General features: G+C 45.1%; 1 protein-coding gene across 8 annotated transcripts; it reads right to left on the bottom strand.

The window, feature by feature from the left end:
• Positions 1 to 417: 417 nt before the first annotated feature.
• Positions 418 to 22,118, bottom strand: LOC116950660 (E3 SUMO-protein ligase PIAS2-like). Of its 8 annotated transcripts, none has more exons than XM_032968604.2 (15): positions 21,139 to 22,118; positions 14,277 to 14,453; positions 13,339 to 13,498; positions 12,773 to 12,928; positions 12,314 to 12,398; positions 11,538 to 11,679; positions 10,007 to 10,141; positions 8,888 to 8,993; positions 6,985 to 7,058; positions 6,092 to 6,252; positions 5,827 to 5,966; positions 5,401 to 5,644; positions 4,313 to 4,425; positions 2,557 to 2,594; positions 418 to 1,938 (listed from the first exon to the last, which is right to left on the bottom strand). In XM_032968604.2, the coding sequence occupies exons 1-15, from the start codon at positions 21,160 to 21,162 to the stop codon at positions 1,774 to 1,776; spliced, it is 1,920 nt and encodes a 639-aa protein (XP_032824495.1). In that variant the 5' UTR covers positions 21,163 to 22,118; the 3' UTR covers positions 418 to 1,773. The 8 variants fall into 8 exon arrangements, with proteins under 8 accessions (XP_032824495.1, XP_032824498.1, XP_032824492.1 ...); XM_032968607.2 differs by having other exon boundaries at positions 13,339 to 13,495; positions 14,292 to 14,453; XM_032968601.2 differs by having other exon boundaries at positions 12,773 to 12,931; positions 21,139 to 22,117.
• Between the last annotated feature and the right edge of the window lie 784 nt (positions 22,119 to 22,902).

The following is a 22,902-nucleotide window of genomic DNA, read 5'->3' as shown; positions in this document are numbered from 1 at the left end:
CTTATTTCATACATTTGTTTGGCCTTGGAGGGATAAAGCTGTTAAATTGATGTGTATTGATACATGGACATGTGTCCTAGTTGGTAGCCATGCCCAATTGTGTTTTGAAGGACAATCCTTTTTGGGCAGTGCCATCTGGACAAGTTTAATCTGGTGAATGTGCAAGGCTACTGCTCTGCCAAAAGCACTGGAAAGTTATGCCATAGTACTGCGAAAAATATTCACTAACCACTGCATGACATGGAAGGATAAAGGTACAGTTGGAAAGTGAAATGTGTATACAGGTCTTGACAGGTTAAAAATGCATGTCTGCAATGGACCAAAAGCTTTGTAAATTGCTCCAATTCTGTTGTCACTTGATGCTAACTGGGAGCTGCAGTGTGGCATGTACAACAGTGGAAGAACATGTACAATATATATGGTCCGTTGTCAATTTTAATGAGCAACTGAAGAAAACATGTCTACAAGACGTTCCAATACCAAATGTGCAAGGAGACTGACAAACAGGCATCCTGTGAGGATTACCAATGTGGCTAAAAATGACATTTAATCAACTACAAACTGTACATTATTTTTTTACAATATTAAGCTGACTTGACATCCCAAACCATGGAGAGATCTGCTTTTGGCATTATGCAGCCTGTTAAGGTTTCAGCACCACTTGCAGGATAAGGCCATGTTTGTGCAGGTACTTCAGGTCAAGTCTTGTTCTGTGAAATAAATACCTTCAATGGTGGTATTGCTGTAAATTTTAAACGATTTGACACTTGCAAGTAATCAGAGCTGTGTGGTTAACTTGTGGGGGAAGATATTGTAATTTTTACAACCTGAGTGTTAGTGCACAGTTATGTCTCAGCTTTCCTGACCCAATAGGTTTGTGTTAGATGGCATAAATATAGATCAGCACAGCCAAATAGTAAGGTTTATCATGTAAACAAAACATTACAATTAGTTTCTAGTTCAGCACATTTACAATTTGAGTTTTGCTGGTAATTATAACCAGTCCTCTTGAATTGTAAATGTTGGTTTGCTCTTTAACACTGGTGTGCTTAACTCGTAAGGAATTGGCATGCTTTGCTTGCGTACACCTTACTAATTAGCTGTGGTGGTGGGTTGAGCAACACAGAATCTATCCTATCCCTTCCCTGCCTCCCATGCAGAAAAGGTGGTCCATGCTGTCATATCAGACTTTTAATGTCTTACTCTGTGGTGTGGCTAAAGTGCTGCGACACCAGTTTTGGCTTCCCTGAACCATCTTGCCCCGCCTACATTGACATGCTGCACCCATGTCCCCTCAACGGTCACTAAGATCTGGCGATCTCTGCATTGCCAGGTTTAGGTTTTGGTCTGGGTGACAGCTTTTTCCCATGTAGCCCCCAGGCTATAGAAGGCTCCTCAATTAAATTTCAGGATCAGAGTGGACATTTTCCAATGTTCCTTAAAAACCTATACACTTCTTAAACTTTTCGTTTTAGTAAATTATTCTTAAAATGCATTTAATATGCTGAGTGTGTGCTGCTGTCTTGTATATTGCTTTGAGATCCTTGATGAAAAGTGTGATATAGATCTATTTATGCAATCTAGCCCAAAATACATTTTTTTGGTGGTCTTGACACCCCACATGCCCAGGACTGGTTTGATAACTTGAACCGAAGTGTTGGTGAAGCCAGTGTCCAATTTGAATCTTCTCGAATATCAACCCCAAGGTCCGTGGAGGCTGCTGCATTATAAGCACAGTTGACTGGCACAGCCTCTCCCCTGCTTCATGGATAGTCAGTCGAGTGAGATGACATCTGGATAGGCCCTGGCAGCCACCGTGGCAGCAGTACTGGGAGGGTGTGGCTCTTGCAAGCGGCTGGAGGTGGTGGACGTCATGGTGGATGTGGTGAGCGCAGCTGCGTTTGACGACGGATTGTCCAGGTACACTCCGCTGCCGAACTGGGGACAAGACAGTAATGATGTGCAACAAATCTACAAGGTTCCAAGTCGTGCTGCAAGCATGTGTGAACAAACCAGGTACTGTGACAGTGGCCTCGTGGTTGGCACATTGAATGAAGTGCGGTATCGTGCCTTGACTTCCCCTCTTGCAAAGTCCCTCCAGCCTGAGCTCTGCTGCAATTACACCACTGGTGGTATTAAAGGCTGTGCATTAATCCTGGAGGTGTTACATTTGCCAATATAAAATATCTGCAAATTTTGCTGGGTCCAAAACTTCAAGATGAACATACATTTTATATAAGCTATGAAGCTTTTTCACAGATGCCCAAGCTGGTCAGCAAAAATGGAAAATTAGAGGCAGTTACATAGATTTAAATACATCTGCTTGGCGCCAAATGTCGATTTAAAAAAACTGCATGTTTTTATGCAATCAAAAATATGCAAAGGGAACGATGGAATAGATTTGTCTGCAGCACTTGTGGCACAAAAAAAAGCCTTGAGGTGCTAATATTGGGAGACCGGTATAATTAGGTGCAATGTTCAATACAGTAACATGGCACAGTAAGTAGATTGTGAAGTACACTGGTGAATACAGAAATGTAGGTGAATGCCACTTACCTGACTATCCGTCTGCAAGATGGAGTACAAATCCAGGGCTGTAAAATACAGGAATAAAGTTAGAGCACCCAGCACCCGTCTGTATTGCCATAACAGCATTTACAGCCAACAATGTGATGTAGAAGTGTCACCTAGATAAGTTAACATTTGTGGAAATTTCATTCACTTGACAGTTAACGGTAATGCAAAAACCAGTCTTAATGCAATGTTGCAAAAATCTGGTACTCTGGTATAGAGTTCCATCTTTAATGAAAACCTGATGTGGAAAACGCGCACCAAAACTAACCCGAACCTCTTTGGTTATTTCGGTAAAGTCACGTAGAAAATCAAATAATAAAATGCGACGTTTCGGTTGCAGCACAAGCAACCATCAGGAAAGAATGATAAAACAGACACGGGAACAGCATAGGCAGACAAGCAGAGAGAGACACACCAAGACAGGACAACGAATCTGCCGAGGCTTTAAATAGAGGGGAGAGGGGCCGGGGCAGAGAGAGGACTGGGGAGGTGGGACCAGCTGACAAACGTGGGGACAGAGGGAGCAGTGTGGAATTCTGGACCACAGTGGCCGGAGGAGAGGCAATGGTTTAGAGCAAGAAAATCGAAAGTTTGAGAAAGCAAATTTAGTAAAATTAAGAAGCGTAATGCAATGCAACAGGGTCGGTTAACACATAGTTCAGGCATAGCCTGGTTGATTAGCGCTCTTCTAAAGATTGCTAAATTACAAAGTGTGATAAAACACAGACACGGAAACAGCATAGGCAGATCCACAAGCAGAAAGAGATGCAACACTAAGACGCACCGAGCGAGAAATAGAACGTTTGACAGCAAATTTAGCAAAATTAGAGTGTAATGTAATGCAACGCAGAGTCTGCTAAAACACAGTTAACGCAAAGTGCGTGTTTTATCATTCATTCTTACCTTGCTTGTGTTGCAACCGAAACGTCGTATTCTATTATTTGATTTTATTTTCTACGTGACTTCACCAAAAGAATCAGAGTAATTCCTGCAATAGCGAAAGCTTAAAATCTAGTTTTAACCCAAACCTAGCCATAATCTAACCCTAACCTAACTCTAACCTGACGCTTACCTAAACATAACCTAGCCCTAAGGTAACCCAAACCTAACGCTAACCTAACCGTAACCCAAACATAACCTAGCCCTAACATAACCTTAACCTAAACATAATCTAACCCTTACCCAACCCTAACTCTAACCTAGCCCTTATAGACCTAACCCTAACCTAACGCTAAACTAACCCTATCCGAACCTAACCATAACCTAACCGCTGCTTTGCACATTACCGCTTGCTAGGTGATTAATATTGCAGATTGCGATTCAGCTCGTGTAAGAAAGCCATTCGCTTTTATTCTAGGTTTACTTTAATTTGGATCGAGAGTTGGAACCAGTCACACCGAACCGGCAGGGTGCAATGAGATGATTCAAGGGGCTGTAATAATGGCAAGGAAGCTAGAGGCCCAATAGATAACATCAAAGCGTTGATATTCAAAGAGTAGGGCTCCTCAAACTCCAGTGCTGGTGAACCACTTAGTGCAGTTGTCTACATTTTCCGCATCTCCAGTAAAATTAAGGCGGTAACCAAAGAACGAGATTAATTTGATCAAAACTACGTCACGATTAGCTTAGAAAGCTCTAAACCCTATGACGAGGAAAACGTCAATGACATTGTGTGCGTGAACCCCGCACATGTCGTGAGCAGGTGCCTTTTCCAGTTAAGTTGGCCAAAGGTACTCACTGGGCATGTCTGGGGGCATGGTGGACATGGAGTAGGAGGTGAAGTCCGCCAGTGACGTGGGCAGGTAACTCGACACCATGGGGGACACACTGGAGCGGTGCAGGTTCAGCACCCTTAAACACACAGTGCACCACGATTAGAGCACGCAAGCCAACACCCGCAGCGCGTCGCCACTCAACGGACAAATGGCTAGCCGTTGCAAACTTGGGACGCATCTCGTGAACTCAACTTCTTAAATGCGGAGTTGGGCAATCTCTTATAAGCGTTAGTGAAACAATGTGTTTGTGTTATAAGTGATTAGGATAGAGCAGTCCATGCAACACAAGCCATAATCGATGTAAAATTATCTTTCAGTTGGCATCGCACACTTCAAACGCAGGGAAAGAAAGCGACAGTGAGAGTGGCTGCTTTGTGCATGCGTAGGCGTGAACAAGTCTTGTAAATAATGCATTTGCGTCTCACAAAACTATAAAAATAACTTTATTGTAATGTTATCAAATAACAGCACTCCCCATATGGCAGTGTCATCCCCCTGCATATCTTCAAAGGGGCCATGAGATGACAAAACGTAAACAAAATGCATACAACACGTTAAGGCAGGACTCCTCAATCGAGCAACACTCAACATTACTCGAGTACGTACGAACACAAAACGGTGGCTTTAATAGAAAATAAGTTAAAATTATGAAGGACACGAGCACAAGAGTAAGCCATAATTGCAGACATTAAAATGTTAATGACTAACCCCAATGTACAGTTAAGCAATAAAATGTCGATAACATAGACCCTTTATATATAGGGTAATTCAGACAGAACAACAAGAGGAAACATTCTTGCTTCTTCCCTGACACAATGCGATCAAGTGCAGCGCTTCCCGTGACCTCCCTGGTTCAAATAACGAAAACAAGCCCCGCGCTTGAAAACGTACTGCAATAAAACGTCGTGGCTGCTATAAACAATGCATGTCGAACACTTTGTGAACTTCCCCACGCTAGGCCCAACAATTTAACAGTGCCGCCCTTCGATTGAGAACGAGCGGCTACCAATCCTGCGAGAGTTCGTCGTGGTCCAGGACGGGCACCACTAACCCTTTCCCGGGCAGCTCCATGATGGCGCTCGTGCAGAACTTTTTTGTAGGTGGCGGCGGTGGAGGTGAGGGAGATGAGTCGTCATCGTCGTCGTCATCGTCGTCTCGCTCGCTGGCGTCTGATGAGTCGTCGGAGCTTCCCACTGTGAGGTCGATGACCTCGGCACGCTTGCTGCCCGCGCGGCTTGGTTGCGATGCCGATGCTGCCAATGCAGAGTAACCCGAGCTGCCGTAGCCACTCATACCTGCAGAGGTGAACGTTGCGGTTAAATTACTCGGCCTCATGGCACGGTAACGCTGTTGAAAGACTCGAACGTCCACGTTCGGATTTATTGTTGCTCATCACCGATGTCCAGAACTCGTGTGAGCAACGGACAAGAGGCACGTGAGGGCCTGTACAACCGTGGCGAGGTGTGCGGCCACTCACTATCAGCATTGGAGCGGTGCATGGTCGCCACTGTTCGCTCCTTGCTCTCCTTCTTGGGCTTCATTGGACTCCACAGCCCATCCTGCCGAAATTGGATCTCATCTGCGTCCGTGCAAGAGTTGAGAATCTCCACAAACAGCCTGTGGGCGGGCATGGGGGGTCATTTCTCCGCGCATCAAAGGAAATGAGCAGAAGCTGTAAACAAACAACCTGGCATATCCGCGGGGGGGGGGGGGGGCGTGAGAGCACACGGCAGGAAGCTCACCCGTCGATGATTAGCCCGTCGTAGGGTGCCTTCTTGTCGCATACAGGGCAAACCCACGTGGGTTTCTTCTCATTCATCTGCAGGTACAATGCGGCGTCGAAGCACTGCAGGTGCGTGCAGGTGAGCGCCCGGCATGGCAGGCTCAGCCTCATCTTGCCGAGCTGAGGTTGTACAGCAGGAGCACACACATATACACATTCATAATAAAAGCTGTAATTTGCCACGATTACATGGTGTTGTCACCAGTACTTCTGCCATGGTAGTTGCACTTGGAGGCCACGTGAAATGCCAATCACTTGAAATTCAAAGAACAAACCTAGAATGTTATGTATTAATTGACTAATATGCTATACAATTGTAAAAGTGGACGAAGAGGTGTAACTTAAGCAGGGCTCTGTATTTCAGAGAACCATAGCGCATTGGGTTAACCCCTGTGCCATCATTCCACCCTACACATGCCGTATGTGCAGACATGCACGTACGTGGACCCAGACGCAACATGTACACACTTGCACAGATGCGAATACACGTAGGCATACACATACAGGCAAGTGCACACAAATGCAGGCACATAAACAAATACAGGCACAAATTTGCACGCATGCACACATGCAAACTACGTGGGGTCACACTGAAACCAACATTAAGCAAAACTGCGAACCGCTGCTGCGGCATGTGTGCGCAACATATGGGATGAATTATAATTATAATGGTAGGAGCATTGTTACATGATAAGTATAATTACAATTGCATTGTGATTAAAAATCATTGCAAGTTATGCGTGTTGAACATCTTTAGCACCTTACGTAGCCACCCGTGCTAATCGGAGGTGCGAAAATGTATACAATTACAAGTGTAATTCACCCTAGGTCTGATGCATAGGGACCACTCACCGGACACAGCAGGGACACCCTAAGGCTGGTGGTGGCAATCTCGCTGTCGGGATCAGCAGTCAGCTTCTCCTTGACTGCAAAAGACAAGGAGAACCCACCGTAATCTCAGGCCAGCACTTGGGCACCGTTGCGCATCCACACTGTGTGGCAGTCGATAAAAAGCTATGCGACCCAAACGAGATAAAAAAAAAAATCAATATATGCACACTGCCTAGCACGGCCAGGTGACTCAACAGCAAAAGTGAGCTGCTCACGATCAGTTATCCAGTTAGAATCCTGGTTGGGGGTTGACTCAGCCTTTCATCCCTTATCTATATAGAAAAAGTCAAAAATTGTTTGTGTGTGGGTTTGTGGCGGGGTTTGTGGGTTTGTGGCGGGGTTTGTGGGTTTGTGTGTTCGCGCGCTTGCGAAGGATTTGGCTCTCCAACGGTGGGGTTTACGTAAAATAAAAATAGCCAGGTACCACGCAGTAAGACCCGCCGTGAGCAAAGGCTATTACTTTTTCACATCCATCAACTTTTAATTAGTTTAATTAGGGATTTAGTGCAATTTTTGTGCGCTTCTTTTTTATTTATTCATGACGCATGCACGACCATACCAACTCACGCGCCTTTGGTGGGGGGGACGGCCCATGCCAAGTCGCATGCCAAGTCGCATGCCTTGGGTGGGAGTGAGGGGGACATTTTCTTTTGCGTTAAAAATGCAATAAAAATACACAATGCTCAGGTAAATTCTTCACTGTGTGATGTCCCCCCCACCCAGATGCGTGCAGTTACTACTATACAGTCGGTAGATGCTACCAATATAGGCCGTAGATATTACTGCAGAGCGGCCGGGGAGATCGTGGCTGGGGGGGGGCTCAAGGGTAGCAGCCCAGCCCCAGCCTGCCAAGGTGTCACCTCGGCCGGCTGGACAATCTAGGGGAGGCCGGAGGCTTTGCACAGGACTAGGCCTCACCACGCCACTGTCAGGCAAGTACTCTGTGCTATAGAGTCGATAAATACTGCAATAGAGTCAGCATGTACTACTGTAGTGATAGCAGGTACCACCACAGTCGGTATACACTGCTGTAATCATAGCAGGTACCACCAGTCAGTATGCACTGCTGTAATCATAGGTACCACCACAGTCGGTATGCACTGCTGTAATCATTGCAGGTACCACCACAGTATGCACTGCTGCAGTGAAAGCAGGTACCACCACAGTATGCACTGCTGTAATCATAGCAGGTACCACCACAGTATGCACTGCTGTAATCATAGCAGGTACCACCACAGTCAGTACGCACTGCTGTTATATTTTTAAGAGTAGTTTTGAAATATTTTTTAGGCCTGGGTAATGCCGGGTATATAAGCTAGTGGTCAATAAAATAGATAACAGTGGTTGTTATATGGATAGACTAGCCCTCACCATAGGAATGTGGTTTTCCACCACTGGCTTAGGGCTATAAATGGACAATACGCACCCCATTAATGCTCAATGAGCGAGCAATAACTTTATTTTTGGCAAACACGATTCTCAACCTATGTTAATAAAAAAAAAGAAAATACTTCCAAACGACTTCCAGGAACACTCACTCACTGTTGTATAAACTTGGTTCTGTAAAAAAGTCACTACAGTGACACCATGAGGGAACATCTGAATGCTTTATCAGTCTCGTTTCACAATCAAAGCTTCAAACACATATAGGACAACCCAGTACAACGATGGATATTTTGTGCAATCAATGCTGGTGACAGGGCTACAACATTCGAGAACCCATTTAACCCATTTACTTAACGTGTCTTTTGTTTTACAAACCCCAAGAAAATAACTAATCAAACTGTCGAGTCATCCTTTTGTTTTTTTCTCATAGTGCCGGCAAGGCAAGTGCACGCTTCTGTGTGCGGGACGCTGCACTCACTGAGGGCGCGCGAGTGGTCCGAGTTGCGGATGCCCTTCGCCTTGAGCCTGTTGAGCAACACGGCCGATGACAGCTGCTTCACCAGGTGCACGGCCAGCGAGTAGCTCTGTTGGTAGTGCAAGGACAAGAAGAGGAGGAGGGTGGGCGTAAAGAGAATGCGCGAGGAGAAATTGGTCGTACGTCCGCAGTGCAAATGTTTCCCCAGCTTATTAAATGTCTTATTACTATAAATAGCTCAACGACCACACAGGGTAAGATTTAACTTTTCTTTTATTAACGGTTGTTTACCCAGGAAAGTCTTGCCCACTCTCAAGACTACTTGTTCAGGAGGGTCCCACCAAGTTTTCCAGTCGGGGGTGCTGTTGTCACGTATTCCTAATGATCATTTTCAGATTCTTTTTCAGAATTTGGGCGTGTGGTCAATAGCAGTTACAATCCATAATACAGGATTTTTTGGGTTAGATTGCAGAAATATATAAATGCGCTGTTAAACCCGCCACCACCAATGTTGTGGCTCTGCTCTCCAATACACCGGTGTGCTGTACTAGTTACGAATTGGCATGTTATGTTTACGTGACAAACCTTACTAATTGGCTGTGTCGGGTGGTGACGGGTTTAACGACACATTTATATATTTATGCTATCTAACCCAAAAAACCTGTATTATGGATATTGGTCGCGAAAGCCTACGTGTTAAACTGACCAGCTACAATGTTTTGTTAAGCTTGACTCCAAGCAGCAAATAGGAGAGTTAGGCTGAGGTTGGGTAAATTCATGCGTGCTTATACATTTGTGTTACTGTTCTGGAAAGTCCCCTACAACTTAAGGGTAAATACATGATTTTGTTTTCATGCCAAATCAATGCGCCAGCATGTGTATCAATTGAAAAAGTTCCAAAAAAATGGTAATCACGAAAATTTTAAAAGGTTACATGTAAATCTGCACTCATGAACAACAGTGTACAGCCCTTTTGTCAATCAAATGTTAGATAAAATGCCTCCCCACTTGATCATACTTCATCACGCTCTCGTCAGAGCGGGTTGGTGGGCATGAACCGGCTGTAAAAGGTTATTTGCCAGTGCCGTGACGTGGACTGTGCGGTGTGTGCCAGGCACCGACCCTGCCGAAGTCCGTAGACCAGGACACGGTGATGTGGTTGGGCACGGAGGGTGTGAGCCGCACGAGCGACGTCATGTTGACCGCGCGGCTTGACCTCTTGGGCTCCACGCCGTTCTTCTGGGGTGGCAAGCAGCCCTGAGGTGGCACAGTGACGGATATATTGGCAAGAATAGATCACCACAACGCACACCCACACCCCAAGCCAAACACAAAGCTACTGCGTAAGACGTTACGTCCCTTAGCAAGGGGAACCATCCACTGCTGGTACTCATCACTGGGTTACGAAGGCTTCGGACTAGATTCATATCGTGGAGGAGACTATTTGTTTTGTATACTTTAAGTGCAAGAAATGGACCAATTGGTGGAAAACGACGACTTGGATAATTGCATTTACCCAGAACATACATTTGTAAGTGTGTAACAATTACATTTGTAAATGTGTAACAATTCTTTGATGAACAGTGATTCTTATTAAATCTGCACTTAAAGCTTTCGTGACTGCAGGAATTCATATTCTTTGGGTCTTGCCGTAAAGTCACAAAGATAGGTTTAAAGAAAATAACAAAAAATAAAAAAACTATGACGTTTCAATCGCAACACAAGCGTTCGTCATCAGGAAGAACGCTTGTGTTGAGATCGAAGCGTCGTAGTTTTGTTATTTTTGGTTATTTTCTTTGAACCTATCTGCATGACTTTACCGAAAGACCCAAAGAATATAGTGATTCTTATTCTCAAGATATTGGCATAAAAGTAATATGAATGTAATAAACAATTAGAACATATTACACAAAATGCACCCTGTTTATAAAAAGATATTTGAGTGCAAGTGTAGTGGGTTGAATAACTAGAAGAAGGCTTCTCTGAGGCAACACAGTTTTTATTTAACAATTAGCACTTAACACAGAGAGGTAACGGCCCCTCACACCTGATACACTATGGAGGTTACTCTCCAGACACCTACGCCTCTCACTGGCTAATCTACAAGTCCTCCGTGAGTGAAGCTTGAGTCTTCACTGGTATACAAGCTGGAGCCGACCCTTGCCAGGGGTACTGCTCTGCCCTTGGGGCTCATCAGTCTTCAGGCTTCTTGTCTTCAGCTGGATGACAACTGCCGGGACCGTCCAGAGGTCCGGCTTTTATACAGAGCTGTGGCTCGCTCTGCCCTGGCCACACCTTCCTTCTCGTACCTTCGAGAAGGATCCAGGGATGATGTCATCCCCCAGCCCTCCTCCTGGGGTCTGCCCCTTTTACATACTGTTCCATAGGGTAACTGTTGGACCTTATGAAGCATAGACTCTCAGCACTGGGGCTCGGCCCCTCTGTTGCCCCCTATTGAGGCCAGTATTGCCGGCTACCGCATGGGAACGGCGCATCTTGGCCCAATAACGCCGTTAGACAAGTACCCATTTGGGGAAAGCCAATTACCAGTGTCCATTGGCTCAGGAATAAAAAAGCACCTTTGAACGTTCACCGAGCAAGGAAACCACTTTTTACCTGAAAGGGTTCCTGTTCGGCAATCTGCGGCGCTTACCGGCAGCGGGCAGGGCTTCCCGTTGACCTTGACGCACACGTTGAGGGGGAAGTGGTCCTCCTGTGGGCAGCTCGTCTCCGAGAGGCAGAACCTCAGCTGCAGCTGTACCGAGTAGTCGTAGCGTGAACCTGGCAGCAGCTCCCTGCCCCACAAAGCACACGTGCCCATCGAAGGTAAATCTAAACCAAAGCCATTTGCGTCATTGATGATCCCATCTACCTCTATTTATTGCTCTGTTGCCTTGCTTTGCCTTTTCTATGGATACTTCTATGCTCAATGCTATTCTCTAGTCCCGTGTTATTACATCTGTCTGTCGATCCACTCATGTTACTACTGTCACTCCGTCCTCCCACGTGGAGTGTATGTCCTTGCCGGCCCTGCCAAACAAAACGCTTTACCCTAGACGGAACTCATTACTAACCTGTTTGTATACCTGCCTACAAACTGTAGGTGTATTTAAACCTCCATAATACAGGTTTTGTTGGGTTAGATCATGTAAATATATGTGTTGTTAACCCCACCACCACCCGACACAGCAAATTAGTAATGTTTGTCACGTAAACAGAATATACAAATTCGTTCCTAGTACAGCACACCGGTGTGTTGGAGAACAAAGCCACAACATTTACAATCATTTTTAAACCTGTTAATCGCTCACCACTGTCAGAGATATTGACAATTGGTCTAGAAAAAATATTCAGCAACCTTTGAATTGAAAAAGCAGTTTCCATGGGGTGGCATAGCGCCATCCCTTGCCGACGCCCAATTCCACGTACCTAGACGAGGATATCTGAGAGACTTGTTGTGGCGTGAGAGGGAACACAAAGTACGCCTCTTGCATGCGCTGCGTGCTGGTGGCAACTGTGGGGAAACATGCATCAAACTAAAGCTCTGACAGACATGACATTGTGTTGTGTACAAGCAATTACACCAACAGCAAGATTTGCACCCTTTGCTACCATTTAGAGCAGAGCATTTCACAACATATTTTAACCAAGTAAGACAGCAACTCTCTATGAAGAGTGATATCATGCTGCTATTGAACTACTGCTATACCTCACGTCCAGCAAAAAGTCACAAACCATCACGGTCATCATCAGCCATAGTCAATCCAACCGCTGAAGGCAAACAATCACTAAACGTTTAAAACTGCATATGGCGAAGAGCAACGCACACTCTTAGGCGGCTGTGGAGGCTGCATCCACTAACACTGGAGGGCATTGAAGACAGCTTACCCAGGCCAGTCGGTTTCATGATTTCGTCGAGTACATCGTAAAAGGGCAGCTTAGTGAGCCGCACGTCGGGCGGCGCAGGAAGGCGCGGGGGTGATCGGTGACTCATGTCAGCATCCTGCTTGGCACGCACCGACAGCAGAGGGATGGGCCCTGAGGCTGCTAGTACACACAAGCACACAAACACACGCACGCGCGGGTCAACATACGTACTCACGCGCAAGATTTTTCTGTACAATGCAGAAACGGTCAAGATTCACGCTGCATTTTCACACAATCAAAAATTATGCGAATACTTTCAATCAATCCACATAACCACATATCACAAGATAAATATTCTAACCAAAAACGTAACTTACATGCCATAGTTGGATTTGTGGGATAAAAACATATTTGGAAAATGACTATACAATGTAACAATCATAGCTTCAAGAGCCAATCCTTTATTTATACACCCACATTACAAAAACTTCCGAGTAACACCGCACATGCAGTTGTCATGAGCGGAGGCATACACCACTGTGCGAACACCGCACCGAGTGTTGTCGTGTCCAGCAATCCAAGCTTACCGGGAGGAATTTTAGCAGCGGGCGCCTGTGAGGAGCTTGCCGAATGGTGGTAGAGCAGTGCTGTGGGCGACGATAGCGTCTGCGGTCGTGGCGGCGGTGAGGAGTCTACCACCGTAGCAAACTCCGACGGCGACATCGCTTTGCCGGGGTATCGGCGCTGCTGAGTGCCAAACACGGACATGAGCCCAGACCGTAGCCCTTCCATAGCTTCGGAACAGTACACAGGTGCCCCCCCCTCCCCACCTCGCACCCAAAAAGCAATTACTAACATTGCGACACAAAACAGAAACGTTGGCAGATTACTCTGGCAGGCACCATCTACCAAATAAACACAATACATAAACAAACAACTTACATTTATTTTTTTATTTAAAGCTTTCGTGACAGCAGGGATTCATATTCTTGTTTTTTTCGGTAAAGTCACGTAGAAGGGAAACAATAAAATAATAAAAATACAAAACAATAACTTACATTTATATCATGCCCATAAAATAATAAATGTCTCAAGAGCACACATATACAAAAGACAATATGGGAGGGACTGACACTTGACAAATACTCTGGTTTACATGCTCATATACAGCATCATGTGGTTTAATTTTCATAAGGACTCTCAATCAAAACCTGCTTCAGTGGTCTGCCTTCTATGTATGATGAACTTCTTTCGCACCATGTAGCCAACCAAGCTAATCGGAGGTGCGGGGAAGGACAACATAAGTAAAACTATATCCTTGATCAGATGCTTTGTCCCCTCTTGTACTGCATCTTAAGATATTATTTAGACCCTTTCTAAGTATACAGAGAAAATAACTTTCACTTTATTTATAAATTTGCAACAAATGTGCAGAAAAAGCCTTATTGCTAACACAGGTACCAGGACACTGGCTGCGAATGGGAGAGTGCAAGGCAAGGCAGTGATCGGGCAGGTGCGGCCGTGCCTTGCGAATGATTACTTGGTAGAGCTCCCGAATCTTGATCTGCACAGCGGCGCTGCAGCCAGACTTGAGCACCTGGAGGGCAGTCGTCATGAGCTCGTGCTTGCGCCCTGTGCGGCTCCGCCCTATGTAGCCCAGCAGAACCTGCAGCTCCGACACCCTGAAGCTCATCACCATGTGCTGCCGGCCCCAATACGCCAGCGTGTGGTGTGGGAAGGAGAAGGAGAGGTCGGTGGGTGGGCGTGTGGGGGAGCATGGGGGGGAAGGGGCATGGGGGGGGGGGCATGTGAGGTATGGTGTGACAGACGGGGCAGAGGTGCCCGACGGTCGTGTGTCAGTGTGTGTGTCAGGTGTGGTGTTGAGGTGTGTGCGTGTATGCCATTAGATGCGCATGCAAAATTACGCGCAAATTCAAATGTCTAATGTCTATTTTCCCTAAACCCCAAACATAAAATGATCAAACCTTTGCTTTCCCTTCTATTAACTTATTGCTCCTCCTCTGCACTCTTATTCAATGAATTTGCCACTAGTGTGTACAAAGAATACACTGAGCTTTAAATGTTTCCTAATTCTTAAATACCTTCTTGTCTCGCACCAATTGAATATATGTACATGATATCAGCCTACTGTACAACACTGAAAATGTAGTATTTTTTGTAGGGCAGTACCATAACAAATTGAGCCACTTTGCGAGAAAGTGGGTGTTAAATAGTCTGTGACAATTACTAAAAATAGGCTCCTGTGTGCTATTGTAGCCAAAATCCAATATGTGAAAATGATGCCACATTTAATATTTAAACAAAACAGAAACTGTGTCAACACCACTTAATATATATAGTCCACGCTTGCAAAAGAGATATTCTAAACAGACTGTCATACATTTAGATAAGGGGCTTCGATGTATCACAGCAGTACATATACAGTAACGTAAACATACGCACAGCATGCAAAACTATATGTATACAGCACATATACATATTTGATGTCATGCACAGTACACTCAACAGCTCTTCATAACATGCATACACGATTTGTCCACACACTTATCAGACATTAATTGGATAGCCCTCAGCCACGAGCGCCAAATTCCAACATCTTTTTCACAACATTCTACGAATCCCACATTTGGCCTGTGTATGTGGTACGGATACAATGTACAAATACACCACCGACACAAGTATACGTACTGTACATACACTACACACAAAACACATATGTGGAACCTATTGCATAAACACAACACCTTATATACAGAAAATACAGCGTACAACACATATAACTCAGTACTTACACCATAGTACACTTAAATCACAGATACCATATAAAAGTACATACATAGCACATTATAATATTCTACAATGTTTCAGAATCTGAATATTTATTTATCTTTGAGAAATCCGATGAGCTATTAAGCTCTTTTTCACAGATGTCCAGTAGGGGCAGGTCAGAAAGTTACAACAAAAAAACGATAGGAGTGCAAAGTGTTTGTAGATTTACACAACACATACACATCCAGTCTAAAATAAAGATTCTCATTCTGATAGAGGCCGACCGAAATTAGGTTTCGGCGCCGAAAGTTGGCAAATGGCCTCTTTCGGCATACTTTCGGTTTCGGTGGAAACTGATATTGACTTTCGGTCGTCATTCGTCAACCGAAGATCTATTTTTAGAATATAACGCTAGTGCAACGTCTATCACTCTGCCTATCGGCCGGTCAGTCGGCACTAGGCAATCCTATGCGATAGGCTGTAAACACACACACGTCAGCAGCAGCAGCTTGGGAGCGAGGTTACAGCCGCAACCATGGTCTGCTAATGTATATACGACCGGTCAACAGACGACAGCCTGCATCTCCATCCGTGGGTAGAGTCTCTTTTGAGCGGGACGACAACAAAGTGCCTCTGTTGTCTGTTCCCAGCCGCCTGCCCATCTTGGCTAATGTGTTGCGTTTGCTTAAGTCTACACGCATGTTGATACCGAGATTCGAAGTCTGACAATTAGAGGTCGACCTAAATTAGTTTTTTTTGTTTAGGCGCCGAAAGTTGGCAAATGGCCTTTTTCGGCATAGTTTCTGTTTCGGACGAAGCCAAAAAGTGAACTGTTTCTTTTCGGTTTCGGCCCAAAGTCAATTTTAAACTTTCGTTTTTTGTCGAAAGTACATTTTTAACTTTCGGTTTCGGCCGAAAGTAAATTTGTTACTGGTTTTGTTTTCGATCGAAACCAGAAATTCAGTTTTGGTCAGCCTCTACATTCTGATATAGGTACACCTCAACAAACGCAGGGGTTACAGTCCTGGAAAATGCCGTGTTGGGCATAATCACATTCAACAAAGACGTTTAGGGAAATAGGGTTGCGTACCTTTATCACCCCCTCCCTCTTTGTTTTACTCACGCTCCACGATTTCCCCCCCTTATTGTAATAAAGTATGCCGAGTTGCTCTCCATTTCTTGTGTACACTTTCAATATCACCTCAACACTGAACCCCCGTCGTCTCCTTCCTCTTCCCGCATCGCACAATCAAAGCCCAACGTTTGCCCCCGACAATGAATTGCCAGCCCGACGCTCGCCCCTGACACTGAATCCCGAACCTCACTCCCCATTCGTCCATATCTCGATAAACGAATCAACGCCCGAGTTTGGCGTCTGTCCAGATAGTTCAGCCCGGCTCAATGCGTGCGGCAGTGTTGATAATGTGCGTTGTTGCCCATGTGCGTGTCGAGTATCTTCTTCTGTCGTATGGCTGCTGATCAAGATGCAACTACCATTTAACAAATTTTGATCTAAAGCTTTCGTGACTGCAGGGATTCATATTCTTGGTTCTTTCGGTAAAGTTACGTAGAAGGGAAACAATAAAATAATAAAAATATAAAACAATAAAATTCTCACAATGTTTCGACTGCAACACAAGCAAGCATCATCAGGTGTGAAAAACACAGCAATAAAACTTGAAAAAAGTGGCGGTTTTTTAACGTTAGCACCACAGAGATCGATTTGGCAGTTATTCAGATTGACGAGTCGATCTATATTCTTAGTTTTTTCGGTAAAGTCACGTTGAAGAGAAACAACAAAATAACAAAATATATATAAAACATTAAAAAATTCTCACGACGTTTCGACCATAACTCAAACGGTCATCATCAGGTGTGTTGGTTTGCATAAATGTATTTTTAAACAGCACATTTATTTATTTATAAAAAACGTTGGCGTCACGCGCAGCGATTTGGCAGTTTGCCCAGGACTAGTCCATCTATTTTTTTTTTAAAAGAGGATGGGGGAGACGAAATTTTTTATAATGTATGCTGTCTGAAAGCCACTGTAAGCGTGAACAATCAATTAAGAACTGAAATGGTTTATCAAATCTTTCCAATGATTGCTAAGATAGAATCCATCTTCTCGGTTGAAATTGTCTCTGTGCTTGTATATGTGGATAGCCTCATGAACGAATCTCTCATGGAAGCCAGATGGCTTACAAAGAACCTCCGTCTTGGAAAAGTCAATGGCATGTGAGCCTACTGAATTAGAACAATGATCTGCTACGGCCGAGGTGTTGGTCCTACCGTGTTTAAGGTCTGCTTTATGTTCACGAATGCGGTCCGAGACATGGCGTTTGGTTTCTCCAATGTAACTACTACCAAAGAGGCAACTTAGTTTGCAGACACCAGGGTATTGTATGTCCGGAATCACATCTTTTACAGACGGAACCAGATCATGGATTTTATGTAATGTGTTGAAACGGACCTGGATCTTGTGTTTATTCAAGATTTTGGAGATCTTTTTTGTGATCCCAGGATGTAGGGTAAAGTGATGGTTTTGAAAGGCTCCTCAAGAGGGTTCTTCTTCATGGTTTGAGTGATAGCTTTGCGGATTGTATAGTCGGAGTAACCATTAGCCCTAAGAGCTTGGTGTACGTGCTTGAGTTCACTGCTTATGTGTTCCTGGTCGGATATGCATTGGGCTCTATGATACAGAGTCTTGATGAGAGAATTCTTCTGTGATGGATGGTGGTGGGAATCCGGTTTCAGATAAGCATCCGTATGGGTAACTTTCCTGTAGACAGAGTGGCTCATTGAACCATCAGGTCTCTTTTTAATTAGGACATCCAAAAAAGGTATCTTGCCATCTATTTCGACTTCCATGGTAAATCTGATGGCTGGGTGTATGGAATTGATGTGGTCGAAGAATTGGTCTAGAGCAGGCCGGCCATGTGGCCAGATGACAAAAGTGTCATCCACGTACCTCTTCCATAAGGTTGGGCGCAGAGTGGCAGTCTGGATGGCGTCAGTCTCAAATTTCTCCATGAAAATGTTAGCTATAACTGGAGAGAGGGGGGAGCCCATTGGGGTGCCCTCAGTTTGTTTGTAGAAAGTTCCATTCCAAGTGAAGTATGTATTGGTTAAACAGTGTCTCACCAGGGAGGGTACCTCAGTGTTTAGTCCTTGATGAACCAAGTCTTCAATGATTGCAATGGTGTCAGGTACAGGAACCTTGGTGAATAAGGAAACTACATCAAAACTGACAAGCAGGTCGTCTGGGGACAGGGAAATACCCTTGATTGTCGATACCAGGTGAGTAGAATTTTGTACCGCAGAGGTGGTCTTTCCAGTGAAAGGACGCAGGATTTCAGACAAAAAACGAGCTAGTTTGTAGGTGGGGGAGCTGATAGTAGAGACTATGGGACGAAGAGGTGTATCAACTTTATGTATTTTTGGTAAGCCGTATAATCTTGGTGGCCTGGCAGCAGGCCACCAAGTCGATCTATGTTCGGAAAAGAAGAGGGGGGAGACAAAAATAATGGATGCGGTCTGAAAGCCACCGTAAGCGTGATCAATCAAGACCCGAAATGGTTTATCAAATCCTTCCAATGATTGCTAAGCCAGAATCCATCTTCTCGGTTTAAATTGTCTCTGTGTTTGTATATGTGGATAGCCTCATGAACGAATCTTTCATGGTAGCCAGATGGCTTGCAAAGAACCTCTGTCTTGGAGAAGTCAATGTGATGTGAGCCTACTGAATTATAACAGTGATCTGCCATGGCCGAGGTGTTGGTCCTACCGTGTTCTAGGTCTGCTTTGTGTTCACGAATGCGGTCCGAGACATGTCGTTTGGTTTCTCCAATGTAACTACTACCACAGAGGCAACTTAGTTTGTAGACGCCAGGGTACTGTATGTCCGGAATCACATCTTTTACAGACGGAACCAGATAATCGCGTCAGGTGCAGCAGAGTGTATCATCGCTGTGATGACTCCTTTGTATGCTGTATGCATGGATTCGGCATTGCGTCGTTATATGTTGTATGGTCTGTTCTGGATGACCACAGTCGCACACTGGAGAGTTTTTTTTTATTTTTATTTTCTATGTGTGCATCAGGTAACCACATCTGCCATGATTTGTGCGTATGCGGTTTAGCGTGGACCATGAGCTTCGTGAAAGATCAAAACCAGGGATCTTCTGCGTTGGTTTGTTGAGTATGTTACATTAGCACACAAAAACCATACACGGTAAATAAATCACTCACAATCTATTCATTCACAACTGACGGTGCGCAGATGAGAATCTTAGCAGCGTCAAACGTTGCCGAGCCGAAACACGCATTCGATAAAACCTCGTTGAACCAAGCTATAGTGTACATTAGTGGTTTTCGTTTTCTTATTATTTTTTATCTTATTTTTAAAATATATTTTTCTTTTTATATACATTATTTTATTATATTTTTTCTATCTATGTGACTTTACCGAAAGAACCTAAGAATATTAATTCCTGCAGTCACGAAAGTTAAGTAAAAAAAATAAAACCACGTTGGTTAAGGTTTTCCCGTACAGTACACACCATTTCAAAACTCCACATGCACATCGATAGGCAACTAAATTATTACTGTACACTTACACAGCACACATACCATATAAACAGTACATATACCAGAATACACACAGCATAGAGATACCGTATAAAAGGTACACATACACAGCACATATACATTTCAAGAGTTCTCACCGAGCACGATTCCATATGACCAGTGCAAACACCTTGCACAGAAACAATATACACCTACCATACAACATAAACTGCATTTATAAAGCATCTCAAAGCAATGCCTTATCAACAAAATACATTTTAAGACACGCACTAACAGCTGGAAGACGCGCACTAGATGTCTTAAAAGAGCCAGTATTTAAACCAAAAAAGACCAGTTTGTGACCTAACTGGCTTTTGTCTAGCTAGTTTTTCAGTAATGCCCATTTCATCGTTCCGGACGCCTGTCATTGAGTATGGGTATAAAAGTCACAGTAACTACAACTAAGCTGCCACTCTGCAAAGATTACCATATCAGAAAATGCTCTAAACACATGGAGGATTACAAAAATCATTACTAGACTTTGCCACATCAGGTGGTACCAATAAGTATTTTTTTTGGTTTGGCCCCATGGACTAATTGGACAAGATGACAGCCCACTGACACGGACGGCCGGCTGGGCTATAAGGGCTCGGATTATACAGCACCACCATAAACCGCGTTTGCCATCACCACCATCCGCAGTGTTGCACCTCAGCAAGTAACAAATCGACAAGTTTTAACTCTTCACAGCGACAGGCCGCGCTAACATTTTTTTTTAAAACGGAGGTTCGCGGCCTACTCCGCCCGGCACAGCCTGCTCCTTCCACACACAGCGACAAGAGCGAGGCCTCGGCCAACACCTGCTGCCTCACAGCGACAAAGCCGCCAAACATTGTTTTTTTCCCTTTCTCGCGCGCGTCTCGGAGCAATGAAAACAAGACAAGGAGTCCACGCGAGGATAACGCGACACGCCCGGGGGAGGGCTCCAGGAGGGGTTTCGCGGCCCCGAGGAGACAAGACGCCGACGGTACCTTGAGCTCCGCCGTGTCGGCCATCTTCTTCCCTCCTCCGCCCTCGATCCCGCATCACGTGGCGCGCACCTCCACCAATCGCGTGCCGCCAGCCGGCCTTGTCAGAACAGAGGGAGTTTTTCCCTCCGTCGTCGTTGGAGTGAGGGGCGGGGAATTAGGCCCGACCCTCACCAATCACCAAACTCACCAGACATTGACCGCCCATCAAACTCACCTGACCCCTCACCAGACCTTTCAAGTTTCATTTATTAGGCATAGCCCTTTGAGCCATGCGGCTCTTAACTCGGGTGCAACCGCTACAAACACAATTTTAACACAGAACATCTTAAAGCGACAACGCGTAACAGAAACATCCTGGAATAAACCAGCAAATATTCCACACAAAAAAAAAACATGTTAAAACGCTGTGTGTTAAAATCACAATGTGGTGCAAGCCAACAACAACAACCATAAGACAATTTAGATTAACCATGTTTTCGAATCAATAAAATAACGCTATAAAAACAATGTAACAACAGTAATCATAGGAACTGTGATTTCAAATTTAACAATAAACGATATACATAACACGTACGAAAAAACCTGCAGCCATAGCTGGCAGCACGACACTCCCAGTGTATGATGTGTGAGTGAGTCAGCAGCAGCGTGAGTGAGTGTATGATGTGTGAGTCAGTGTATGATGTGTGAGTCAGCGTATGATGTGTGAGTGAGTGTATGATGTGTGAGTCAGCGCACGATGAGTGAGTCAGCGCACGATGAGTGAGTCAGCACATGATGAGTGAGTCAGCGTATGATGAGTGAGTGAGCCAGCGGCAGTGTGAGTGTATGATGTGCGAGTGAGCCAGCACACGATGAGTGTGAATGGGTCAGTGGTTGTGCGAGTGTTATGATGTGAGTGAGTAAGCGCATGATGAGCGAGTCAGTGCACGATGTGTAAGTGAGTCAGTGTATGATGTGTGAGAAAGTCAGTGTCGGCTCCCTCTGCTCGCGCCGTCGCCCCCCCCAGCTCCGTCGCCCCCCCCCAGCTCCGTCGCCCCCCCCCGGCTCCGTCGCCCCGCCCCCGGCCCCGTCGGCCCCCCCGGCTCCATCGGCTCCCTCCGTCGGCTCCCTCGGCCCCCTCACAAACGGCCCCGCCAGCCGCTGCTGGGAGCCCGGCCCGGGAGCGCCCCGGGAGCGCGCGCGCCTCAGCGATTTTGGACGATTTCTGATTCCTCACCCCCTCGTCACACGGCGTCACAAAAAGTCAGACCCCCCTCAAATATGACGTCACAACGCCCCCCCCCCCCCCAAAATAAAACCTGCTTCAAATCGCTTTAAACTATTGTCATTGTAGTGCGTATTTAATGTGGCGCTGCACTCTCATGTTGTAGGTATGTAGGAGAAAACATTTATTTAAAAAGTCTATTAAATTAAGTACCAGATGACACCATCGGAGGGGGTGACACCAAAATGACTGTCTATAACATTTTTGTGCAGTATTTCAGCATAATTTTTTTTAAAAAAAATATATTCCTCCACGTAGTTATAACAACAAAAACATTTTTCATAAGCCCAATATACCTACAAGGCTAAAACTCTATGCTAATTAACTTGTTGAACCTTCGAACGCGCTCCGGTCAGAGCTGTCATTGTTACCCAATTACAATGACGCTTCGAGCCACGTGGTTTCGTTTGCACGCGCTACAAGCACGCGCGATTTTTTCGTCGCTGCTGACGTTTTTATCGTCGCTGATTTTGTCAAATTTTCTGGTGTTTAAGCTACAA

The sequence above is a fragment of the Petromyzon marinus genome, chromosome 40, assembly GCF_048934315.1.
Source record: "Petromyzon marinus isolate PM22_M1 ecotype Great Lakes invasive population chromosome 40, UKy_Petmar_22M1.pri1.0, whole genome shotgun sequence".
Classification (NCBI taxonomy): domain Eukaryota; kingdom Metazoa; phylum Chordata; class Hyperoartia; order Petromyzontiformes; family Petromyzontidae; genus Petromyzon; species Petromyzon marinus.
This window is presented reverse-complemented; position numbering and strand designations above follow the sequence as displayed.

Excerpts from the sequence above, each read along its gene's own strand:
- LOC116950660 (XM_032968601.2), bottom strand. The coding sequence starts at position 21,162 with ATGGCCGACACGGCGGAGCTCAAG. Across the intron at positions 12,932-13,338 it reads CGCTGCTAAAATTCCTCCCG|CAGCCTCAGGGCCCATCCCT; the intron begins GTAAGCTTGGAT and ends TGTGTGTACTAG. Across the intron at positions 5,967-6,091 it reads GACGGGCTAATCATCGACGG|GCTGTTTGTGGAGATTCTCA; the intron begins GTGAGCTTCCTG and ends GCCCGCCCACAG.